The sequence below is a fragment of the Panthera onca genome, chromosome E3, assembly GCF_046562875.1.
Source record: "Panthera onca isolate mPanOnc1 chromosome E3, mPanOnc1 haplotype 2, whole genome shotgun sequence".
NCBI classification, from domain to species: domain Eukaryota; kingdom Metazoa; phylum Chordata; class Mammalia; order Carnivora; family Felidae; genus Panthera; species Panthera onca.
Genome location: NC_138354.1, coordinates 32,876,442 through 32,899,999, shown reverse-complemented (window position 1 = coordinate 32,899,999; position 23,558 = coordinate 32,876,442). Strand labels below are relative to the sequence as shown.

At 51.4% G+C, this 23,558-nt stretch overlaps 1 protein-coding gene and 1 pseudogene across 17 annotated transcripts in view; both read left to right on the top strand.

The window, feature by feature from the left end:
- Positions 1–1,804: 1,804 nt before the first annotated feature.
- Positions 1,805–23,558, top strand: part of CLEC16A (C-type lectin domain containing 16A) — a 202,679-nt gene continuing 180,925 nt past the window's right edge. For 9 of the 17 annotated variants that reach the window (XR_009614839.3, XR_009614840.3, XR_009614841.3 and 6 more), the window contains exons 1-3: positions 1,806–2,076; positions 13,601–13,729; positions 17,010–17,143. Coding sequence is in view for 14 of the 17 variants with exons in the window: in XM_060648492.3 (XP_060504475.1) it covers positions 1,997–2,076; positions 13,601–13,729; positions 17,010–17,143 (343 nt within the window). In the remaining 3 variants the exon portion in view is untranslated. Of the gene's footprint in view, positions 2,077–13,600; positions 13,730–17,009; positions 17,144–23,558 lie in introns of all 17 variants that reach the window. The other 8 variants (XM_060648495.3, XM_060648505.3, XM_060648497.3 and 5 more) reach the window with 1 other exon arrangement.
- On the top strand, positions 17,331–21,680 carry LOC132689718 (zinc finger CCHC domain-containing protein 9 pseudogene; annotated as a pseudogene).

Below are 23,558 nucleotides of genomic sequence, written 5' to 3'. Positions count from 1 at the left end.
GCGGTGAATTTATCAGTGAAACTCTCCGACTTCCCAAAGTGGCAATTTTCCGTGGTGGGGAAGAGCTCCTTGAGCTCTCCAAATTCTGGCTGCATCGCGGGGGTCTACATAATAGGGTTCAGGGACACCTGAATAAAGACATTCCCAGGCAGCTCAGACCTGCAGCAGTGGGGGTGCTTCTTGTTTTTACTTTGTAAAGCATGTTTAAAAACAGTCCGTGTTAGGGGCGCCTGGATGACTCAGTAGGTTAAGCGTCTGACTCTTGACTCTTGATTTCAGCTCATGATCTCACAGTTGGTGAGATAGGTCCCTGTATCGGACTCTGTGCTGATAATGCAGAGCTGGATTGGGATTCACTGTCTCCCTTTCTCCGCCCTTCTCTCGCTCTTTCTCTGCTCTCCTCCTCAAAATAAATAAATAAACATTAAAAAAAAAAAAAAAACCAGTACGTGGTTAAACATTAAAACGTCCAAGAAGTACGTAGAGAAGTGAGTCTGCTACTCACTGATTTCCCCTCCTCATGAGCAACCCCTGTATATCCTTCAGGAGACTGATCTTGCCCAAAGCAATCTTCCAGAGCAGTTCAACAGATCTTTACATCTCAGGCCACACTGAGCTGGGTGCTTTACATACATTGCTTCATTGTAGCTAGATGGGGTAGTGTAGTATGTTACCACTTTCTACAGATCAGGAAATCTAGGCCCAGGGAAAGGGGAGGACCCAAGAAGATGCTAGGTCCGCATGCGTTTGGAGAACAGACCTGCCCTTTTTCTCCATGGCTGTTTTCTTGCCCCTCAGATGAACTACAGAGAAAACCATTAATTCTCCAACTGCTGAAGGTGAAACCTTCATGCAATCATTCATTCACTATGCCAATATTTTTGTTGTGGTTTATTTTGGGAGAGAAAGAAAGCACGAGCAGGGGAGGAGCAGAGAGACAGAGAGAGAGAATCCCAAGCTGGATGTCACCCTCAAGATTATGACCTGAGGGAAGCCAAGAGTCAGATGCTCAACCCACGGAGCCACCAGGCGCCGCACTCTGCCAGTATTTGTTGAGCACCTATGATGTGCAAAACTTTGTGCTAGGAAGTGGGGAGAACATTGGCCCTTAGCCCAAGTCTGAACACAGTTAATGGGACACCATAGATTGTAGAGAACTGTCTGGTGTAGAAATGAATGAATGAATAATGACCACGGCGGTCTTGCCTCCAGGGAGCTTGTCACTCCCCAGGACAGAAATTTAGATACACTTCTTGGCTCATGTGGGGAAAGAAAAAAATTGTTAAGATCAAGGCCATTACCAATTTGGTACAGATTAGTAGCTTATTGGGGCATTAAATAAGGGTGCCAGGGTTTGAACCATGAGCGTAGGTAAGTCAATCCCTTAAACCTGTGATTGAGATTTCCCGGGGAGGAGGGGGGCGGCATGGGGATAACAGTATCCGCGTCATAGGCTGGTTGTTAGAATTAAGTAACAATATATGCAAATCGCTTAGGACATTGGCACATAGTATATATAGTGCAATAGCTATTCTTATCGTAAAAGCTAATAATTATCAACACTGCGGTTACTTTGAGTCACCCAACTTCACCGATGCCCTCCTCAAGGCTCCGCGCACAGGTTTCCCATTCCCGCCCACCATACGATACTGCGGGCTCTCCTCTCGCTCCGCCTCTTCTCCAAGGCCGCAGGTCCGTAGGTGCGTGATGCACGCCGGGCCTCGTAGTTCGTTTGCAGAGTCCTCTCGGCGGGGGCCTCGCGGGAGGACTGCATTTCCCAGCATTCCCCCTGGCGGCGGCCGTAAAGCGCGGCGGTCGAACGGCCGGTTCCGGCTGAATGTCAGTGCGGAGCTGTGGGCCGGGGAGGAAGGTGGTTGGCGGTCCCTCTACCACCTCCGCCGCTGCCTCCTCCGCTTGTGCTGCCGCTGCGGGCGCTCGGTCGCTCGGCCGCTCGGGCATGAGGCCGTGAGGCGCGCAACGGGTCGGGGCCGCCGACATGTTTGGCCGCTCGCGGAGCTGGGTGGGCGGGGGCCACGGCAAGTCTTCCCGCAACATCCACTCCTTGGACCACCTCAAGTGAGTGTGTTTGTTGGGGGGTGAGGGGGGCAGGCCGCGGGGCTGGACGTGGGAGTGGGGCGCATAGCCCCGGGCCGGGGCCTCTGCGAGGTGTGAGAGCGAGGTGGAGGGCGGAGAGAGACGCCCGGGAAAGACTGCATGGTGGTTAAGAGCGAGGGCTCTGGAGTCAGGGCGCTTGGATTCGAACCCTGACACCGTCGCTCCTCGCTGTGTGACCTTGGGCAAGTGGCTTAGCTTCTCGGAGTCTCGGCACCGTCGTCTGTAAAGTAAGGGGAGGAGATTTCAGTTTATGGATGCAGACTTCGTTGTTGCCGGGGGCCAGCGGTGGGCACCAAGCTTACCAGGGTGGTACTTCTTAGGCTGGACAGCTTAGGAGTCAGAGAGCTGGACCCAGGAGTCAGATCAGGGTTTGAACGTAAGTGCGTGAATTTTTAGGCCTCAGTTTCCTCGGTTGTAAAACGGGTATAGTGACAGCACCTGCTTCTTATCGTTTTGAGGGGAGGATAAGACAATGCACGCAAAACTGGAAGGACGCACGAGGGCTCAATGAACGGCAGTAATGAAAATATTTTTTTTTCCCCCTTGGGGGAGACTAAGGGGAGGACTATCAGAAGTAGAGCTCTGGGGGAAGGACAGGTGGCAGACGTGGTCCTGGGAAGCAGGAGCGCATCACACCTGCATTCAGATCCTGATTCCAGCACTTAATGGCTGTGTGACCTTGGACAGATTACTTGGCCTCCTTGAGCCTCTGGTGCCCCCTCTGCAAATGGGGATGGTGAACCGTTGTGCAAGAATTCAGTCATGTCATGCATGGAGAGACCTTGATCCCGTGTCTGTTACACAGTAGGTGGCTGATGGCGGTCACTGTGTCTATCAGCTAGGGAAGGCCTTCCTAGACCACCCTGCCTCAAGTGCTTACCCGCCTCCATTCCTTTCCATCTGATCTTTCTCTTGATTTCATTCAATGCCTAGCTCCACTGTCTGCACTTACCCCGCTTGTTTTCGCTCCTTTTCTGTCTGCTCCTCAACTGTTAACTGCCAGGGGAGAAGAGACCCCTTTTTTTGCTCCCAGTGGTATTCTCAGCATCTCGTGCTGTGTGCCTGGCACACAGTAGGAGCTCAGTGGCTACTGAAAGAATGAAAAAAAAGATGAATGAATTGGGACAGGTGCAGAACATGTAGACAAACCTGGAATTTTTGGTGTGTGTGTGTGGGGGGGTGGGGTTTGGAGGTGCTGATGGAAAATGGAGAGTTGTGCAGAGGGAATGACTCCAGGGAGGAAAATATAGTGTGTGGGGTGGCAGTTGAGTTGGGAGAAGGCAAACCTTTGGTGGTAAGAAATAGACTGGTTTCCGGAGGGAGCTCCCAAGATTACTAATGGGAAGGAAGAAGGATGGAGGGGGGAGGCGGGGAGCAGTAGAAGGAAGATGGGGGCCCAGGGAAAGGATTGGTGAGAGGGAAATTAGATGGGGCTTCTCATTTGGCCAGGGGTGAGGATCCTTTGCTTCTCAGCTGTGTCCTTTCTAGCGTGGAGCAGGCGTTTAATAAATGTGTGTGATTCTTGAAGAGTAGGAGGCAGCAGGGATCAGGATGTAGTAAGGAATATTTTGGGTGGGGGGTGATGAGAGAGGACACAGGGAGGAGAGAGGCATAGACAGGGTAGGGGTGTGTAGGGAAGCCAGGAATCTTAAACGGGAGGGCAGCTGGACTGGAAAGGGAGAGGCGTAAGGATTTCAGGAATTTAGAGAGTGGGTGGATGTGTCTGAGACAGAGAAGGATGAATATCTAAAGGAGGTTGGGCCTCCTGCCAGCGTCCAGTCACCTGCAGGCTTTCCCCTAGCTCTGCCTGACTCTAGCCCTTGTCAAGTACCTGAATGATTATTGAGTGCATTTTCTCTGCCAGGTCCTCGCTCAGGACTTGTGTGTGTTATTCCTGAGTCCTCGCAAGGCTCTGAGGTGCAGGAACTGTTACTGGTTTCCGTTTTATAGAAGGGGAAGCTAAGGTTCAAAGAGGCTAAGTCACTTGCCCCAAGGTGACAACAGCTGAAACGGGTCAAAGCCAGGGTTTGCCCTTGATGCCTGTACCCACTGCACTGTCTTTCTGAATGAAACTTCCTCCCAAGTTGGTTTGGGAAGCGACTCGCAACTTGGCTCAGTCTCTGTGCCCAACGGAGCATTTACCCTCCGGCCAGCCAAGGGGATGGTAAAGGTTCTCAGATTCCTGTTACGTATCTGGGCACTGCCCAGTTTCACTGTTTAGGTTAAAAGGCCATTGGGTGCTTTTGGAAACCCAAGCTGCCTGTCCTGGGTCAGGCAGATGAGCTTAATCCGTATTACAGTCTGAGCAACTCGGCGATTTACCTATCGGTGTGGGACTCAGAAGATCCCAAGATGACTTGGAAAAGAGTGCCGTAAACAGCTGGTCCTCACCCCAGCGCTTGTGACGTTCTTCATTTGGCTCCGATAGTAAACATCTTGGGCCTTAGGTACAGAACAGCTCATTCCCTGAGGGAGTTCACAGGCTGGTGGGGGAGACAGCCATAACACCCAGACTATACAGCGTGACAGATGCCGGGATCTCTGTAGGTCCAGGGTTCTGTAGGAACCCTTGGAAGCCTTCTGGGGGAGGCAACACCAGAGCAAAGTCTTCAGGGACAAGCAGGAGCCATCATGTGGGGCCGCAGGGTGTGGGCAGGGGGATCCTGGGTTTGTGGAGTTTCAAGGTGGCGCTGGTGGTTGTAGGAAATAAGGGTGGAGGTAAAATGGGACTTGAGCTTCACCTGACACGAAGGGTGACCATCCCTCAGTGCCTGGGGTGGAGGGATTTCCCAGGACGTGGCACTTTCAGTACTAAAACTGGGAAAGTCCTGGGCACCTGATACAAATTGGTCAGGCTGCCACTGACAAGTGACAGGTCCTAATATATTCATGGCAGTGTGGGTGGAAAGATTAAGGTAAATAAAAGAATTTAGGATTGAAAAAAAAATTTTTTTTTGACATGCAGGGCATCTAGGAGCCCTCCCCCTTTTCAAAACAGACTATTTTTAAGAACAGTTCGAGATGTAAAGAAAAATTGAGAGGCTAATAACAGAGAGAGCCGGAATTGCTTTTGAACCACGTTATTCATCATAATGTTCTCCGCTTTCACCCTGGAAAGGAGGCAGCCTGTTAGGATTTTACTTTTGCTAAATAACGGAAAACTGTGTGCCTGTGGTCTTTGTCTACCGACCTGAGTTAGCGATTTAGTTGAGGGAGACTGAGATAGTAAGAGGTTATTTGCTACATGTCACGGGTGGGTGGTGTGCTGCCCACACTGGTGGCACGGCTGTGACAGTGACTGCCGAATGCCCACCAGCAAGGAGAATCTTTGCTGACGCATTTGCAGGATTGCTACCGCGAGATCACCTTTAGCAGAAACTGCCAGTTAGCATGCTGCTGGTAGGACTGTTGTGGTGTTAGGTTATTTCGTTGCCTTCACTCTGATCACCTTTGTGTGGGGGTCCACAGTCTTGGTCGCAAGGGACAGAAACCCACCTAGAACTGCCTTAGGCCCCAAATGGAAGGGATTGGCTCCGATCGCTAGCTACGCCACGGCTGAGTGCAGGTGTTCAGACAAAAGCTGTCAGAGTCTGTCTCTTTCCCGTTATTGTCTCTGCGTATCTCCTGTGTTGGTGCCATCGTTAGCGGGCTCCAGGCTTACATCATAGCCGTCTAGCAATCCGTGGGGAAAAGGGAGCATCTTTTCTAAATATTGCCAGGAGAAGTCCAGAAGTGAGTATAGTTGGACCACCTGGGGATCTCATGCCCATCCCTGACCCTTGGCCCTTGACCCTTGGTGCTGTACTTGGCCCTTGCCTGGAGCTGGGGTGGCATCAGCTCCCCCCCCAAGCTAGTGGACAGAGAATGAGAGACAGGGGAGGTTCCCCCTGGGAAAATCAGGGGTTATTACCCAAAGAGAAGAGAAATGTATACCTAGCAGGCAAATGGTCATGTATTCCTGGTACAGTCTACTTTTGCCTAAGAGAGCACTCATTATTTTTAAGAGTACAGTGTTGTCAGAATAATTTTTAGGATATCATAATCACCATATCACCCATAATGAGCCCAAGCACCCATCGTATCAGGTCCGAGTTCTTCCAGGCCGTCGGGAGTGTTCTAGACTCTGTTCCCATCCATCCAGTTCAGCATGAGGGCCCTGTAATGCAGGCTAGAGGGTCAGGAGCCTCCTTGGTAGGCAGACACCCGTTTTTCAAAAGTTTTTTAAATTTTATTTATTTATTTTTAAATATATATTTATGAGAGAGAGAGAGAGAGGGAGCACGCACGAGTGGGAGAGGGGCAGAGAGAGAGCATCCCACACAGGCTCTGTGCTGTCAGCACAGAGCTCGACAGGGGGCTCCATCCCACAAACTGCAAGATCAAGCCCTGAGCCAAGATCCAGTCAGAGGCTCAGCCGACTGAGCCACCCGGGCGCCTGGCAGACACCCATCTAAATGGGGACGTAAAGAGTGAGGGGTGTGCCGGGCTGTAGGGGCGGGGTGGGAGGGACGATACTTTAGGCAGACCAAACCATGTTTGAGAAGCCTGGAGGAGAGAAAGGCTCAGGTTATTCACTAAGGGTGGTGTACGTGGGGTGAGGGGGCAGTGCAGGACCCCACAGCAGGCTCATGACACGGGAGAGGTCACAGAGACATCTCCTTAAGTTATGTGAAGGAATTCGGACATCAGGCTGAGAACAGTGGGCAGCCGTTGAAGAATTAACCAGAGTGCCGCGGTGCAGCCAGAGTTGGAGAGCAGGTTGGGGGAGGGCCCAGCAGGAGGTGGGCGTCCCCTCGGCCTCCTGGGAAGCGAGGGTGGCAGCCGGCCCTAACCCGGGGGTGCTTCTTGTGCGGCTTCACGGACCTCCTCTCTCGCTCCCTGTTCCACGCACCTTACACGCCCACCTGTCTTCATCTTTGCTCTCCCCTGGAGCTCCCCTCCCCTTCCTGCCCGTCCAGACGCCCACCTGCATCGTTGAAGTACCAGTTCTTCCGTAAAAACTGCCCTGTGACTTCAGCCGGCAAGAAGCTCTACTGTCGTCTCTAATGTCACTTGTGGTGCCCACTGTCCCGCTCAGTGTGCCCACTGTCACGCACAGTCTTACCGTCACCAGAGGTAGACCAGCTGTTAGAGGCTCTGGGCTTTTCAGGCTTTATCCTGGCCGCGAGTTAGATGCCCAGGAAGCTGCCCAGGGTTCCTCAGGCATGTCCTTTTGCCATCAGAAGTGCTCTTGCGTGATCATGTGTTTGTCTCTCCCCATTTGAACGTAAGCCTCGTAAGGACAGAGACCGACGTGTCTTGTCCACCTGGGAATTGTTAGATGCCGGCACAGGGCCTGGCACACGGTAAGTGATCAAGGAGCGTTTATCACAGGGTGAGTGTAAGAGGCAAGTCTGGCCAGGCTTTTCTCCACACCAGCCTGCTCTGGCCAGTTTGGTTCCAGTGCCCGTCCTAGAGCTGTGGCTTTCTGTAGGGCCGAGAGCCCTGCCTACACCCTCGTGTGGTTGCCAGCTCCCCGAATCTCGGACCCGGTCTCGCTGGCTGGCCCAGTTTGACATCTTTCTGGGGTGACTCATCGGGAGAAGCACCGCCTGTAACACCTTTCCCCAATCCTCTGGTCTGGTTGCAGCCCATGAGGAGCTGGGCCTTGTGCTGCTGGCCAGAAGGCCGGGCCCTGACCAGGGGTGGTTTTCAAGGCGCAGGGTGGATGCTGTTAGCAGTAGTCTCCCCCCCCCCCCCCCCCTCCGGTGCTGAGCAGACCAAATAGACAAAGGCTCTATGTCCCTCTGTCTCCCCCCCCCCCCCCCCCGCCCCCCGACATTGTTATTTGGGGCCTGGCTTTGGGGGAGTGGACTTCTCGTCTAGGCCTCTGCCACTCCTCTTACCCTTCAGCTTACGGGTCAGTTTCAGGATCTTCCAGTAGGAGCGATCTAAGAGGCATATTCTGATACAAGTCATAAAACCCGTATGAACTTAGTGTGTCCGTCTCTGAAGTGGACATAATTGTTGTTGACCATAATGGTTTTAACCTGTGAGATAAGTGGTTCTTGAGAGAGCAGGGTCTGTGGGGCAGAATTTGTTTACAGCCCATTGTCCTTGGCGAGGAGCCTCCGGTGTGTTGGTTGCACACTGGCAGTAGGCTGTGGTTTTCCACTCGCCAGGCATTTCAGACTCTTCAGCTGGTCTCCAGGTAGAGGTCGCTCATGGGCAGGGTTTTGATCCTGAGAGCCTCCGTTCTACAGAGCCTGTGCTGGGGATTCCGTGGTGTTGGCTGTTGTCCAAAGAAACAGAGTAAGAGTCAGTTATGAGGACTGACTTTACAATCTGATATGTATTTTCATGCCTTTTTGGTTTGTTGTTTATCTGCTCGGTTTTCTTGCATGTAGGGCATTCATAACTTCATGTAAATGCTTGGTTAATAATAGCGTTTCCTGCATTGTCTGCATTTTCTGTACTCTAATGGTTCTAAGCAGGGGATCTGGAGTCAGGCCGTCTGGGTCCCCTCTATCAGGACTCTGTGCAGGCCCTGGCCTCCCAGAGTATCAGTCCTGCAGGATTATTGTAAGGGTTTAATTAGTGGTTACATCTGAAGCAGTCAGGAGGGCCGAGCAAAAGTAGGCTGCATCTGTTTTGTGATGGTGATGATAAGAATGTGCACACGCAGAGTTTGAGAGAAAATGTTTTCCTTGTACCAGTGATCACTGTAAGAGAAAAATCTGTCCTTGTGCCCTTGGAAACTCAGATAGGGTCACAGCCTTGCCCCCAAACATGGCCATGGTAACATTGTTGATCGTCTGAACAATGAGGAATCCAAATGTCCAGCAGAAGAGTAACTCCTGTGCTTGTTTTCTAAACGGTATACAATGTAGCCATTATAGATGTTTGCCGATGTTGTAACAAAAATGCTTTTATTACCCTAAGTATGGGGAAGGGGGAAAGATGGGCATGGAAATGATATACAGCATGAGCTCCGCCATGTAAATATCCATGGCAAAGGAAGAGACCCAACTAAATACATTACACTCCAGCAGCACTCATGTCTGGGCAGTGGCAGGATTGACATCCCCTTTGTTATTGTTGTTGAAGTGTTCAGCCTTTCTCAAATGAGTGTTAAACTGAAAATCAGAAAGTTATTAAACTTGAGGCACATAAACTGTGGCACAGCCATAGTGGGAGTGAAAAGATGGGCAAGGTGCAGGTACAATCATCACAGAAATTTAAAGATTGAGATGTCGTGGGTATTTGCAACAACCGACAGCCAACATCGAGAAAATGAGTATTTCAGACACTGCCATTTACAACACCATCAAAAAACATCAGTTACCTACAAATAAATCTTAACAAAAGATAGGCAAGATCTCTCTGCAGCAAACGCTGAAAGAAATGTAAATGTCATGATGTTACTTTATTGTAAAGATGTCAGTTCCCTCTATATTTAGCTATAGATTTAGGGCAATCTTAAAGGAAATCTTAGCAAGTGTTTTTGTGAAAGTTGAGTAGGTGATTTTCAAATTTATATGGAAATGCAAAGGGCCAAAAATAGCCAGTGTAATATCGGGGGGGGGGGGGGGGGAAGAAGGGAAAAAAGTCAGGAGCCCTTCCATTATCACCTAGTAAGATTTATCATAAAGCCGCAGTCATCGGGCATCATGGTATCAGCACAAAGGTAATGAATAGATCAGTGGAACTAGAGTATTCAGAAAGAGTCCCTGCAGGTACGGTCATCTGATAAACGACAGAGGGGACATTAGAGTGCATGGGAGAAAGCAGGACCTTTTTAGCAAAGGATGCTGCCTCAACTAGATATCCATATGGAAAAAGTGAATTTTGGCCAATATCTCACACCATCCACAAAAAATCAGTTCCAGATGTACCCTAAGACAAACTGTGTGAGGGGCAAGGAGCCTCACGGAAATAGGTGCTACCCTGTCTCTACCTCCTGCCTCCCTCACCTGGGATGGAGAAGCGGGTCCTCTGGCTCATGGCATGACCCCTGCCCCCAGCTTCTGGGATCCATACGTAATCAATCTCTTGACTCTCCTTCCTTTGCGTGGGTGTTGAAACTACATCTTCAAACAAAATGACCCCCCCTCCTCCCCCCCGCGGGTTTCACTTCCTCAAGGTGGATGCTCCGGTACTAAGGGGGCTACCTGCCGCCCCCATGTGGGTGGCCACTGATTCTTCATCCAACTGCATATTTTAGTTTTTTTCTAATGTTTACTTGTTTTTGAGAGAGAGACACACACAGTGTGAGTGGGGGAGGGGCAGAGAGAGGTAGAGACAGAATCCTCTGACTCTGAGCTGTCAGCACAGAGCCTGACATGGGGCTTGAACCCATGAGCTGTGAAATCATGGCCTGAGCTGAAGGCTGACGCTTAACCACTGAGCCACCCAGGTGCCCCCAGCTGCATATTCTTAATTCAGCACACCAGCTCCTGCTTCTCAACACAGAAGGCTTCACCAAGAGATGTCAGGAGTTAGAAGCCAGGGCTGACCATAAGATTTTAAACTCTCCTCTCCCTACGGTGGTTTTTCAGAGCAGAGCCGCTTACCCGGGCCCCCAGGCCGCTGTTTCCTACTAGGCCAGGAGTGTGTTAGTGGGAGGCTAATGGATTCCATCCCCTCGGCAGAAGGAAACACCAGAGGGGGGAGGATCTGCCTCCTCCTCCTCCCCACCCCTCCCCCGGTAACAACACCTGCCCTGGCATGGTAGGGGGCACACTGTGGGTTGTACCCAGAATGTCACTGATGGCTGTGGTGTGGGTGACGCAACTACTCTGAAACTTGCGTGGGAGCTTATTCAGAATGCAGACTTGGGGGTCTGCACCCCAGAATCAGATTCGGTGGGTCTGGGGTGGGGAGCTAGAATCTGCAGCTGAAACAGGGGTTTCTGATGCCGGGGTCCCGTGAAGCACAATTTGAAAAACTCCGCTCTTTGAGCTTCTTGGTGAAAATGCGCTGGAAGGGAACGGAGGCATGGATTCAAGAGCAGGTCCCCCCCCCATCAGCTTCAGCGTGTGGGGGTCCCTTGGCACAGGGGGAAGCTGGCCTCCAGGCCCATATGCAGCCTCGCCCGGAGATTTGGGCACAGGTGGTGGAGATCTCTGTTTTTGGAGAGCTGTTCTAGTTGTTGTGTTAAAAGTTGCATGCAATCTTTAATGAAATGATTAAGTGACTGATTATACGGTCTTTAAAATCGAACAAACAGCAACAATATTAATAAATAAAACCCAGTCCCCTGAAGCCGATTCATCCTGACTGTTGCATCTGCAAGGTTCTACCTCTTTATACCCTACCCATTTCTTTTTAATTTTTTTTTTAACATTTATTTATTATCGAGGCAGAGAGAGACAGAACATGAGCATGGGAAGGGCAGAGAGAGGGGGAGACACAGAATCTGACGCAGGCTCCAGGCTCTGTGCTGTCAGCACAGAGCCCGACACCGGGCTCGAACTCACAAACTGCGAGATCATGACCTGAGCCGAAGTCAGACGGTCAACCGACTGAGCCACCCAGGTGCCCCTATACCCTACCCATTTTTAGAGATCTTCGATGGCAGGATCCTGTCTATTCTTTCCCTGCCTTGCTCTCACCAGCCCCACCTCCAAACTGAAGGTAGCCATAAAAGAAGTCAGGAGGTGACCCTTCTTGAGTCACTTCCTCTTAGTGTCCCCTTTTCCTTCCCCAACCGTGACAGCTGAAGTTAGCCTGGAGGCGCCATCTTTTTTTTTAACTTTTTTTTTTTTTTTTGCGAGAGAGAGAGAGAGAGATCGAACGTCCTTGAGAGTCACCATCTTTTTTTTAACTTTTTTTTTGCGAGATAGAGAGAGAGATTGAACGTGCTCAAGAGTCGCCATCTTTTTTTTAACTTTTTTTTTTTTTTTTTTTTTTTTTTTTTTTGCGAGAGAGAGAGAGAGAGAGGGAGAGAAATTGAACGTGCTCGAGAGTGGGGGGTGCAGAGACAGAGGGAGACAGGCTCTGAAGTGAACTCTCTGCTGACGGCAGAGAGCCGACGCGGGGCCGAAACTCAGGAACTGCGAGATCATGACCTGAGCCAAAGTCAGACGCTTTACCGACCGAATTACGCAGATGCCCCACCGTCTTAACGACTCTTCAAGTTTTTATATAAATTCCAGTTGACAAGCGTAAGAGTCGTTTCAGGTGTAGAATTGAGCGGTTCAACACTTTTCACCTGGGAAAGTGCACGCCTTAATCCCCATCACCTGTCTCACCCATCCCCCTACCCCCTCTCCTCTGGTACCTGTCAGTTCTCTATAGTTAAGTGTCTGTTTCTTGGTTTGCCCCTTTTTTTTGCACCCCCCGCCGTTTGTTTTGTTTCTTAAATTCTACAGATGAGTGAAATCATACAGTATTTGTCTTTCTCTGGCTCATTTCACTTAGCGTAACACTCTCAAGCTCCGTCTGTGTCGGATACAAAAAGACTAATTCGAGGGGGCAGAGGCCCCCCGGTGTTGACGGCAGCACTGTCCCTAATAGCCAACTTCTGGAAGAGCCCAAGTGCCCACTGACTGACGAACGGCTGAAGATGTGGTGTATATACAACGGACTGTTACTCAGCCGTAGAAGAGAAGGAGCTCTTGCCATTTGCAGCAACGCCATCCCTTACAAGCTGTGCCTCCCCCCCCCCCCCCCTCCTGCCCAGGGCACTCGGCCAGACGCTAGTCCCCACACTGCCCAGGACCGGCCTCGGTGATTCTTTCGGTTGTCCCGATCACCAGTAGCGGCCTGAGGCTGGGTCCGGGTCGGCCTGCCTCTCCCCCGGTGGCGGGCTCAGGCCTGGTGCAGCCCAGGCCTTTGGGGAGCATGGGGCACAGTGCAGGAGCCTCCCTCCCAGACCCACTTAACTCTGATGGGCACTCAGCACCTGAGGTCGGTGCCTTGAACCTCGAGCCGCAGGGTTTAGTCCAGCTATCACTTCTGATGGGCGTGGGATTGTCTTGACTGCAGGTGGCTTTTGCCCCTGCGACTGGCTTGGGGACCTACCCTCCCTAATCTGTGACTCCGCCTTTTCTCACTCCCTGCACCAGCCCGGCTGGCTGCGGGGTTTATGCTAGACTCTTGGCCTGGGCCGTGTGCCTGCCCTCGCTCCACCAGCATCGGGATCACGTGGGGAGAGCGTGACAAGGCCCGCGCGTCCTGCTGGTTCTGAGTCCCCAGATGGGCTCCAGCAGCCCCCACTGTGTCCACCCTTCAGGTGATTCTGTTGCACCCCGGAGGTTGAGGATGGCCGTCTTCAAGGGCTTGATGGTTCCCCGGCATCAGCTTGGGTTGGCGGGTTTCTGGTTAACCCTTCACAACACTGTCTGCCATGTGTCTTGGGTGGTGAGTAGCATCTCCGGACGGGAGTTGGGCTAACCACATCTGAGCTAGGGCCGCTAGTTGTCCTCAGAAACGTCGCCGGCGGTCACCGAGCCTGGTTGGCCATTTCAGTTGGTAATGCTTCATTTTCTTTCCTTTTCGTCAGGTATCTGTACCACGTTTTGACCAAAAACACCACAGTCACAGAACAGAACCGGAACCTGCTAGTGGAGACCATCCGTTCCATCACCGAGATCCTAATTTGGGGAGATCAAAATGACAGCTCTGTATTTGAGTAAGGGTTTCTCGTGTGTTTTTTTGTTTTGTTTTTTGACTCTCCTTCCTTTGACTATTTTTCTAAATGTATCCCATGAGTCATTCTTGATGACATCAGGATCTGATACCAGCCTGGTCTTGCGCAGATAGCTATCTATATCTCTATCCATACAAAATGTCCTTGAGACACTGGAGAAATGTAAGCTGAAAATGGGAAAGGGACATGAGCGTCTCCCGAAAAATCTGAAAATATCATGGATGATTTTCCGAGTAGCATCTGACAGCCTCCCCAAAGGGGAGAAAACGTCCTGGGAAGTTAGCTTCGAAGTGAACTGACAGGGCCCTGCCCTGGAGAGACACGAAGGGCTCATATTTATTGTGTTAACTGTTGGGCAGGCACAGTGCTGAGCTCCCGATGAGATAATCTAAGTCTCCCAGCTGCCCCGGGGGCGGCGTCCGCATCCCCATTAATCTCCTGTCACACCGCTGGTAGGCAGGCACGAGGCAGCTCGCGCCCAGAGCCCACGAAGGGGTTTCTCCTCATTGGCGTACTTCCTAGATGAGCAGTTTTAGGCCAGCCTCACTTTCCTCGTCTTTAAAGGAGAGTTCCCGCCTACTGCCCGGTACAGAGGAGGCACTCCAGAATTGTTAGCACGTGGTAATTCGGAAAGATGTCCCTGTTGGACGGATGAAAAGCAAAGGCTGGAGGCCACGGACAGCTTCCCCAGGAGACCTGTCTCGGTGTCTGAGTGCAGAGGGACTCGGGTTACAACCACCACCAAAGACAGGTTTTATTTTTATATAAGATAATCTCAACTGGAAGCTTTGAGGCCCCTTAAAAAGCCCCTTTGAAACAAGTAAAGGAGTTCCATTTCCAGCCTAGCTTATTAGCTAATCTGATTTTCCAGATAGCTTTCTGTCTTCATCCGTACTTGTGGAAAATGCAAACCCGTGACGCAGGCCTCTTCCCCAAAGGAAAACAGGAGTAGGGAGGGAGGCGGTGCCTGCAGAGGGGACTAGATGCATCTCAGGATGCACGGGGAACCGCTTGGTCGGTTGGTGTCTGTTTTGGGGATGAGATAGCCCCTCGGGTTAAAGGCTAGAGACCGTGTCCCTCTTGACTAGAGTGGACTTTCTGAGCCAATCTGTTGTCTCAGAACAACTGGCCCGTGCTTCCTAAATGGCCCCCCCGTGGAGTGCCCAGGAGAATTTGTTTTTAATTCATTTCTTTTAGAATAACTTTAGATTTATGGAAAAGTTGCAAAGCTAGTACAGAAAGTTCCCCAGCACCCCTCACCCCGTTTCCCCCACTGTTAACGTCTTATATGACTGGGGTGCATTGGTCAAAACTGAGAAGCTAAGCTTGGTTCGTTACTGTTCGGTAGACCCCTGACTCGATTTGGATTTTGCCAGTTCTTCCATTAAGATCCCCCTTCTGCTCTGGGAACGCAGTCTGGGCTCTCGCGGTGCCGCAGAGTGTCGTGTCTCCCAGCCACTTCTGGTCTGTGACTGATTTTCAGTCTTCTCTTGTTTTCAGGAGAAAACCTTGATGTGTTTTCGAGAAGCACTGGCCATTCCCCCCACCCCGATCTGGCTTTCTGCGATGTTTTTCTCATGATTAGCCTGGGGTAGAAATAACTGTAACAATATGTCCTTTTCAGCCCACCGTATCAGCAGCCCCCACATCCACCTGCGCTCTAGTGAAGTTACTCTGATTGTTTGGTTAAAGTGGTGTCAGCCAGGTTTTTCCACTATAAAGTTACTCTTTTCCCCATTCCCTACACCACCTTTGAAAGAGTCACCCAATGTAGCCCACCTGGGGGCTTGGAATTAAGCTCCAACCTTCTGGAAAGGGGTGAGTAGCTATATACAGTATTTGAAAATCTGCATAGATTTGTCTCTTTTCCCCATTTATGTATTCAGTGAGTTATTTATTTTTAAGAAACAGACTCTTTTTTTAAAAAATATTTATTTTGAGAGAGAGAGAGAGAGAGAGAGAGAGAGAGAGAGGATCCCAAGCAAGCTCTGGACTGTCAGCATAGAGCTCAATGCGGGGCTCGATCTCACAGTGAGATTGTGACCTGAGCCAAAAGCAAGAGTCGAATGTTCGGCTGAGCCACCCAGGCACCCCAGTCATTTATTTATATCAATATGGGCTCATGATGTTTGTTTTATACTCTGATTATTAACAAGTTCTCACATTGGTCATTGTGCTGCACTGAGCCTGTTGGGCGACCCTTGGGAGTCACTGATTTATTCAGCCTGAAGCACAGGTGGACAAAATGGGTCAAATGGTAGAAATATTCTTGGGATCAGCGTGACTGACCTTTGTAGGCAGACAGGCTCCCAGAATCAGAGTTGAATAAGGTTTGAGGTCATGTTTTCTCAGGTCATGTTTCCTTATTCATTTACCCTTTCAGGAATTCAAACAGAGGTTATGTAGCCCCGAGCAAGTGCCAGGCCCATGGTCCTGCCACCGTGGAGCTGAGAGCCGAGGGGAGAACTAAGTGACAGATACATGTGACTGCAGGGACCTGTTGTGAGTGTCCCAAATGAGAGGTTACCTGGTCCTAGCTTGCATACAGAGAACATGTAGCTAGAAAACCCCATTTTCTTCCTTTAAAGAAAGGCATAGGGGGTTCTGTCTCCATTTCAAGACTAAAAGAGCCAACATGTGGCTCAAAAGTGTGTGTTCCCAGGCTGCATGCAGACAGCTGTCCTGTCCAGAATAAGAAAGGCAGAAGCTGACTTAGGGACTCATGAGGGTCTCCCTGCCACATCGGCCCCTTCAATTGCCTCCAGTTGTTTTTCCCTGGATTTGGAAACCCATATTCTTTTAGTAGCATTGTTTTGCCCCATTGGAGGGAATGCTGGTTGTCACTAACACTCAAAGATACGAAAGCCAAGGAAAGAGGCCTAGTACGGAAAGCTGAGGATACAGAGTACTGGATGGAGAATGCTGCCTGTTGGGTTTCCAAGCATAGGTAGAATAATGTGTAATCACTTTGGCGGTAAAGATCTCGCCCTTTCTGTAGGAATCGAGGTCACGGCTTCCTAGGATCGGCCGTGCGCTCAGATTCTGGGGAGAGAGCGTGAGTGGCTGCATTTTGCGGTGGCGGAGGGAGGCGTCCAGGGAGGCGAGGAGCCGGGGCCACGCAGGCCGTGTGATCCGGCTGCTCTCTGGATGCCTTTGGGGGCCGGGGGCGGCCCCCACACACATGCGGTGCACATAGCCAGGGGGTGACGTGTATCTCCAGGAGTAGCCGCAAACCTCTGATGCTTTCCCCTTCTCTCCCCAGCTTCTTCTTGGAGAAGAACATGTTTGTTTTCTTCTTGAACATCCTGCGGCAGAAATCAGGCCGCTACGTGTGCGTTCAGCTGCTGCAGACCTTGAACATCCTCTTTGAGAATATCAGTCACGAGACCTCACTCTGTAAGAATAGCCCCTGACACCTGCCCCCTCACTGCTGAGCTTTGGCGGCCTGGAGTTTGGCGTGGTTTTCGTGTGGCTTTTTGAACGTCTGAGCTTACCGTGTGTGTTAGGGCGCTTGGGCTGCTGTCACAGAATGCCCCAGACCTGGTGACTTAGACAACAGAAATTTATTTTCTCCTAGCTCGGGATGTTAGAAGTCCAAGATCAAGGTGCCATCAGGGTTAGTTTCTGGGGAGGCCTTTCTTCCTGGTTTGCAGATGACTGTCTTCTCGTTGTGTCCTCACGTGGCCTTTCTGTGTGTGTGTGGGTGTGCACACGTGTGTGTAGTGAGTTCTGGTGTCTTTTCCTCTTTTAAGGACGCCCACCTTTGACCAGGGTCCTGCGGTAGGACCTTGTTTAACCTTAATTACCTCCTTAAAGCTTCTGTCTCCAAATACAGTCACAGTGGGGGCCGGGGCTTGAGTATGATAATTTGGGGGCCACGCAGTTCAGTCCCTAACCATGTTTATCCCTGCGTAGTGGGGTACTGGGAAGGGCTGTGAGGGCTCCTCTCTGCTGAATGGTTCTGGGCTGTTCACATTTTTTTCTTTATAACCCGTTGGGGTTGCTGAATAACCAGCCAACAGGGAGGGGCCTCTCTGGCTCACTAACTCAGCTGCCCTGGAGGATTCCTGCGTGTTTGACGAGGTACCTTTGATGATACCGTGACCAGGTGGGCACGAGTTACTACCGCACATAGTAAGAGACCTTTGGCTGCAACATCATGGGAGGACACGAAGGAAGGGGTCGTTTGAGGGCGAAGCCCAAAACCTACCAAAGGGTAAACAACTTGAAGCCAGTAGGCTCTCTGTTAAAAATGATGCGCCCCAAGCAAAACACAAAAAGAAAAGAAAAAGGAGTACTTAAATGAAGGTGTAAATGGATTTCTGGAATACCCAAGACAAAACTCACAGGTGGTTCATAATGGGGAGATGATAGCAACATTCAGGAGGTAAGGGAAGAAATTGCAGTTGCTTTTAAAAGGGAAGGAAACTGAAAAGACCAGCAGCAAAGAAAAATGCGGTGGTATGTTTCCACTGTAGAAAACCTGGCCACGGGATTGCAGATCGCCCAGCCATCCTCGAGAATCAAGATACGGGCACTGGAGTGTGGGTCCACAGAGCATGAACTCACCTAGGGCGGAGCCAAAGTGGACCCGGCTCTTGGTGAATTTCCTCCCGTAGAATGTTTTGTTGGTGGAGAGATGGGGCATCTGCCCATATCTTGTCCTGAGAATCCCAGGGGACTCTGTGCTGATGGTGGTTGCTGTAGACTGTTGTTCTGTGGAACGTTTTAAGCGAGATTGCCCTGAGAGTCGGAATTCAGACGGAATGGTCACAGCCGGCGGCTGGGCGAAGGGATCGAGTGCAGACTATGAAGAAATTTTGGATGTGCCTGAACCACAGAAATCCAAAACAAAGATACCTAAAGTTGTTAATTTTTGATAACAATTAGTACCTACTCTGCAAATTTGAGCTGGGCCCCCTTGGAGACCTGTGTTCAAGATACCAGTACGATCTGGGTATCATCAAACAGCTTCCTGAGTGCCGTCCGTTAAAGAGTGATTCCGTCCCTGGAGAAAATGCCTCAAGGAAAGTAGAAGGTGTTCACACTGGATTCTCCAAAAGAACATTTTTAACAGACAGAACTGAAGTATGGCTAAGTGGTTATACGCACTGGATTGTAACAGTCATCTTTTTTTTAAAAAACTGTACATTCACGTGAGCCACTCCTCAACAAAGTATAACTGATTTGCATTTGGAAATGAAGTTTTGGTTATATCGTTTTCTTGGTTTGAGGTATCAATTATTATATTACGAATTTGTGAGTTGCCACAGAATCTATGGTATTCTTAAACTTTCAGTAAAAACTCATTTGCTATTAAAAAAAAAAAAAAATCAGCCAACAGAATAGGCCCTGGAGGTAGCAGGGTGAGGAAGAACAACCCAGGAGCAAGCGAGAGTGAGACCCAAGCTCCTTCTCTGGCCTCACTAAGCCCAGGCTCCTCCTCTGACACAGCCGCTCTGGGAGACCGGTGCTGTGGGCACCCTCACTCCATGCCGGGAGAGTTTGTGTCACGAGCCTCTGGTGAGCGCTCTAGCGGTGCCCGGATCCGGAAGGGGTGTGAGTCCAGCTGTGTTAGTTCAGTGCCCGCACCCGGGGGTGACTGTGCCCCAGGAGGACATTTGTCGGTGTTGTATTGGGTGAGGGGCTGGGGGTGCTGTTAGCCTCTGGCGGGTGGAGTCCTGGGATGCGCAGGACCGCGCCCCACGGTAAAGGGCTATCAGCTCAGAGTGTCAGCAGAGCCCAGGGTGGGAAACGTTGCTTTAGGTCCTCCTCCTCCGGGCTTGACTGGCCCGCTTTGCGATCGGCAATCCCTGGGCCCTGCCCGCCAGGAGTAGGGAAGAGAAGACGAGTGACCGGATGTCTGTGTTAGAAGCAGGCTCTAGGTCCCCAAGAAGGGTCTAGGAAAAGTTTCTGGTGGATGGAAGGGGGTAAAGACAGTGGCATCCCTATCAGGAGGGAGCGGGGAGCGGCGGAACTGGCTGCTGAGTGGAGGCTCTCAGAGTGGCCACTAGGTGGTGCTGCCGTCCTAGGAGCTTGCGCTCACGCTTCCCAGTGAATGAATGGGAGTTGACAGATGGGAGTTGACTCACTCTCCCTAAGTGGTTTCCCGTGTTAACAGCTTTTGTTACCCTGGATGCGAATTGTGTGTGGTTTCTGAAAACTGAGAGAGGGGAAGACCCAGCTCGGTGGTGCAGGCCCCGGACTCCAGCCCCCCCAGCTCCCGGGCCCGGCTCTGCCAGATTCGCCCTGCACGTGCTCTGGGGGCGAACTGTCCTCTCCAGGCTGCACCTTCTGCTTCCGTGGAGCAGAGATGACACTCGTATCTGGGGAATGGGGTGGTTTGAGGCCTAAGCGTGACCGCGGGCGTGCGGAACGTGGTGTGGGGTCTGGCAGATGGAAATGTCCACTCAGGCTGGTTTTATCATTAAATCCAGCGTCCCCCCACCAAATGTCTGTTGTCTGGTTACCCTTCCTAAGCCCAGCTCGCCCGGGGGCTCCTGGATCGAAGGTGGGGGTTGGGGCAATAGGAAACACTGGAGTTTCTGGATCACACGGCTTTCTGAATTGGGTCTTAGAAGGATACCGTGCTGTGAGGTACGCAGACAGATGCCAGTATCTTTACAGGGAATTCACCAGAATCCTTTTTATAAGCCCTGTAAAAGCGGCCAACAGCACCGCCTTTGACAGAACTTTGATTTGTGGGGGTGAGGAGGACGGTGAGTTTTGCTTTTATTTTTTTTTTCCAATTATAGAAAGAAAATATCCGGATTATAAAACAGCAACAACAAAAATAAAACGCCGTGAGAATATAGAAAGCAAAACTTCTGCAGAGCCTCACCCTGCCACTTGGGTAGACACAGCGCGTTCTGCCTTCTGCTTTATGCGGTCCCCACCTGCTGATGTGTCTTAGATGTTCATACGGTCCGTTCACGTGTCCTCACCTAGTTTGGTTGACTGGCGGCATCTTGCCGAGCCCCAAGTGATTGAACTTGACCACGGGCATTTAGGTGGTTTCCGGATTTTCACTATTACCAGCAGCCATTTCACAAGTGCACCTGTTGCCCGTCGGGTTTGGGGACCTAAGTCACAGGAGGCCCGAGAGACCGAGATTACGTACAGACTCCTGGGTTGATTAGAAAAGGATACCACAGAAAGTCGGCCACACGGTGAGGGGGCAGTGGAAAAATCCCAGCCGAAGAATAGAGGCACCGCTGCTGCCCCCATGGCGGCCCCCACCGCCCACAGAGTCATCGCGTGGAGGCCCTGGAAAAGTCCCCGCTGGGGAATGATTGGAGCGTGTGACTTTTCCAGCTGAAAGCGCAGCACAGAGGCTCCTGGTTGTACATCTGAGGCTGACGGCATAGGCATCTGTGCCTCTGATGGCCCGGAAGCTGCCAGCCAGCCACAGTGGGGCTCCACGGGACGTCTCAGGACTCCCTTGTCCTGCTAGCCAACGCGTCCCCAACCACGGCCAGGAGGACAGTGAAAAAGAAGGGCTCTGGGCGTCAGCATCACATGGGCTGCTCCTTCCCAGTTAAGGTTCCAGGTGGTTAAATTGTCGACTGTGTAAAGAGTAGAATGCTGCGTAGCAAAAAGGAGCAAAGGGATGCACTGTTACCACCACGTGCAGCACTGTGGGTAACTCTCAGATGCGGTAACGCGTGACAGGGGCCGGACACAAGAGGCCTGCGTGTCGTATGATCCATGGGTATGAAGTTCAAGAATAGGCAGGGGCACCTGAGTGGCTTAGTTGAGTAAGCATCCGATTTTGGCTCAGGTCATGATCTCACGGTCCGTGAGTTCAAGCCCCACGTCAGGCTCTGTGCTGACAGCTCAGAGCCCAGAGCCTGCTTCGGATTCTGTGTCTCCCTCTCTCTCTGCCCCTCCCCTGCTCATCCTCTGTCTCTGTCTCTCTCTCTCTCTCTCTCTCTCTCAAAAACAAGTAAATATTAAAAAAAATAGGCAAAATGAGTCTATGTGATCCAAGGCAAACTAGAACTTGCCGTTGGGGAGAGGGTATTGACTGGATAGGGCTATCAGGGAGCCTTCTGGGGAACAAAAAACATACTCTGTCTGACCTGGATGGTGCTTACGTGGTGTATATATTTGCAAAAATTCCTCAAGCTGCATGTCCAAGACTTGTGAGGTGTGTATATATGAATAAGTACATAGGTACGTAGACTTTATATCCACATATATGTACATTTCCACACAGATTAAGCTGTCCGCTTAAGATTTGTGATCCGCGTAACCTCAATTTAGAACAGTTAAAAATTGATTTTTTAAAAAATTTGTTACAAGTTGTTGATTTAAGATTTTTTTAAAAAAAATTGGCAATTAAGTCAATGAAGATTTTTAGGAACCCCGCCCCCGACCCGCTGCCCCCTCTCTTGGAGCAGGCCCCAAGATTTGCATCCGGAATTGTGAGAATCTGGAGATTCTGAAAACTGTTCTGGGACTACAGACTTCTGTAAAGCCGAGGACACCCAGCGTGCTTTCCGGAAGGCAGCGGCTTTCCTGGAGAGCTGGCTTCTGAGGAGGACCCGGCTGTGGGCCCCGTGCTCCCGGATGGCTCTTTGGGGAGCGTCTGGTGATGTCAGCCTTTCCGGTAGTACTTTGATCGGTTTACGTTGGATATCTCGTTGGCACCAAATAATGGTTTATTTCCGTTTTTTCTTTAAGTTTGTTTATTTTTTGAGAGAGAGAGAGAGAAAATGCAAGCGGGGAGGGCAGAGAGAGAAGGGCCAGAGGATCTGAAGCAGGCTCTGCTCTGTCGACGCAGCCCGATGCGGGGCCCAAACCCACGAACCGTGAGATCATGACCTGGGCCGGAGTCAGATGCGCAGGTGACTGAGCCACCCGGGCGCCCCTGCAGTTTATTTCCTATTCCCCCTGAGAGCACCTGTGTTCAGTCCTGGTGGCTGGAGGCTCCACGTGAGGGTGCTGGATGGAAAGTGGCCGCGGCCGTTACTGAGTGCTTGCTTTGTGCCCGTCGCTGCCCTTCGTACCTCATCTCCTTTAATCCTCACAGCCGACCCCTGAGGAAGGCGCCGTTACTCCTGTTTTTAGACAAGGAGACTGGGGAGTGGAGAGGCTAAGTGGCTTTCCCCGGGTCACCCAGCTGGGAGGTGGCAGGGGCAGAGCGGATCCAAGTTCCCTTCAGACACACTGCCTCTGAGACGCGTGAGCACGACAGGAAGCCATGCAGGACTCCTTAACCTATGGAGTGTGCCGGGTCCGCCCCTGACATCGGAGGAGGTGGGCAGGGCTGGGGCCCAAGGTTCCACGTGTCCGATGAGCTCCAGGTGATGCCGGGCTACTTTGAGTAGCCAGGCTCCACACCGCTCAGCTTCGCTCTTACCACGCCTGCCTGTGGGTGCAGGGGTTGATCACGTTCTGCCTTTAACCATCTGGGGGTGCGTGGGTGGGCTGGGTCAGAGCTCACAGGCTGGCCGTCCGAAGGACAGGGGGTGGCAGCGCCTGCTTTGTGGGGTGGCTGATGAGGATTCGGAGACATGCCTGGAAAGGACTCAAGGCCGGGACTGTGCCCCGCTGCCGCGGCTGGCCCGTACCCCGGATGTTGCCACCAGAACAGCTTTCAGGACCAGGCGACCTAGGGGCCAGCGTGTCAGAGTCAGGAGATGGAACGTTCACCTCTGTTTTCCAGCCCCTCGAACAGTTGAAGGCTCTCACCATGCTGGGTCTGCGTCTCTGCAGGGGCTGGGGGCTGGGAGGGGGTAGCCACTCTCCAGTCGGTCCCAGTGCCTCAGGCCCTCGGCACCCAGATTTCATTACCGGCTCCCATTAG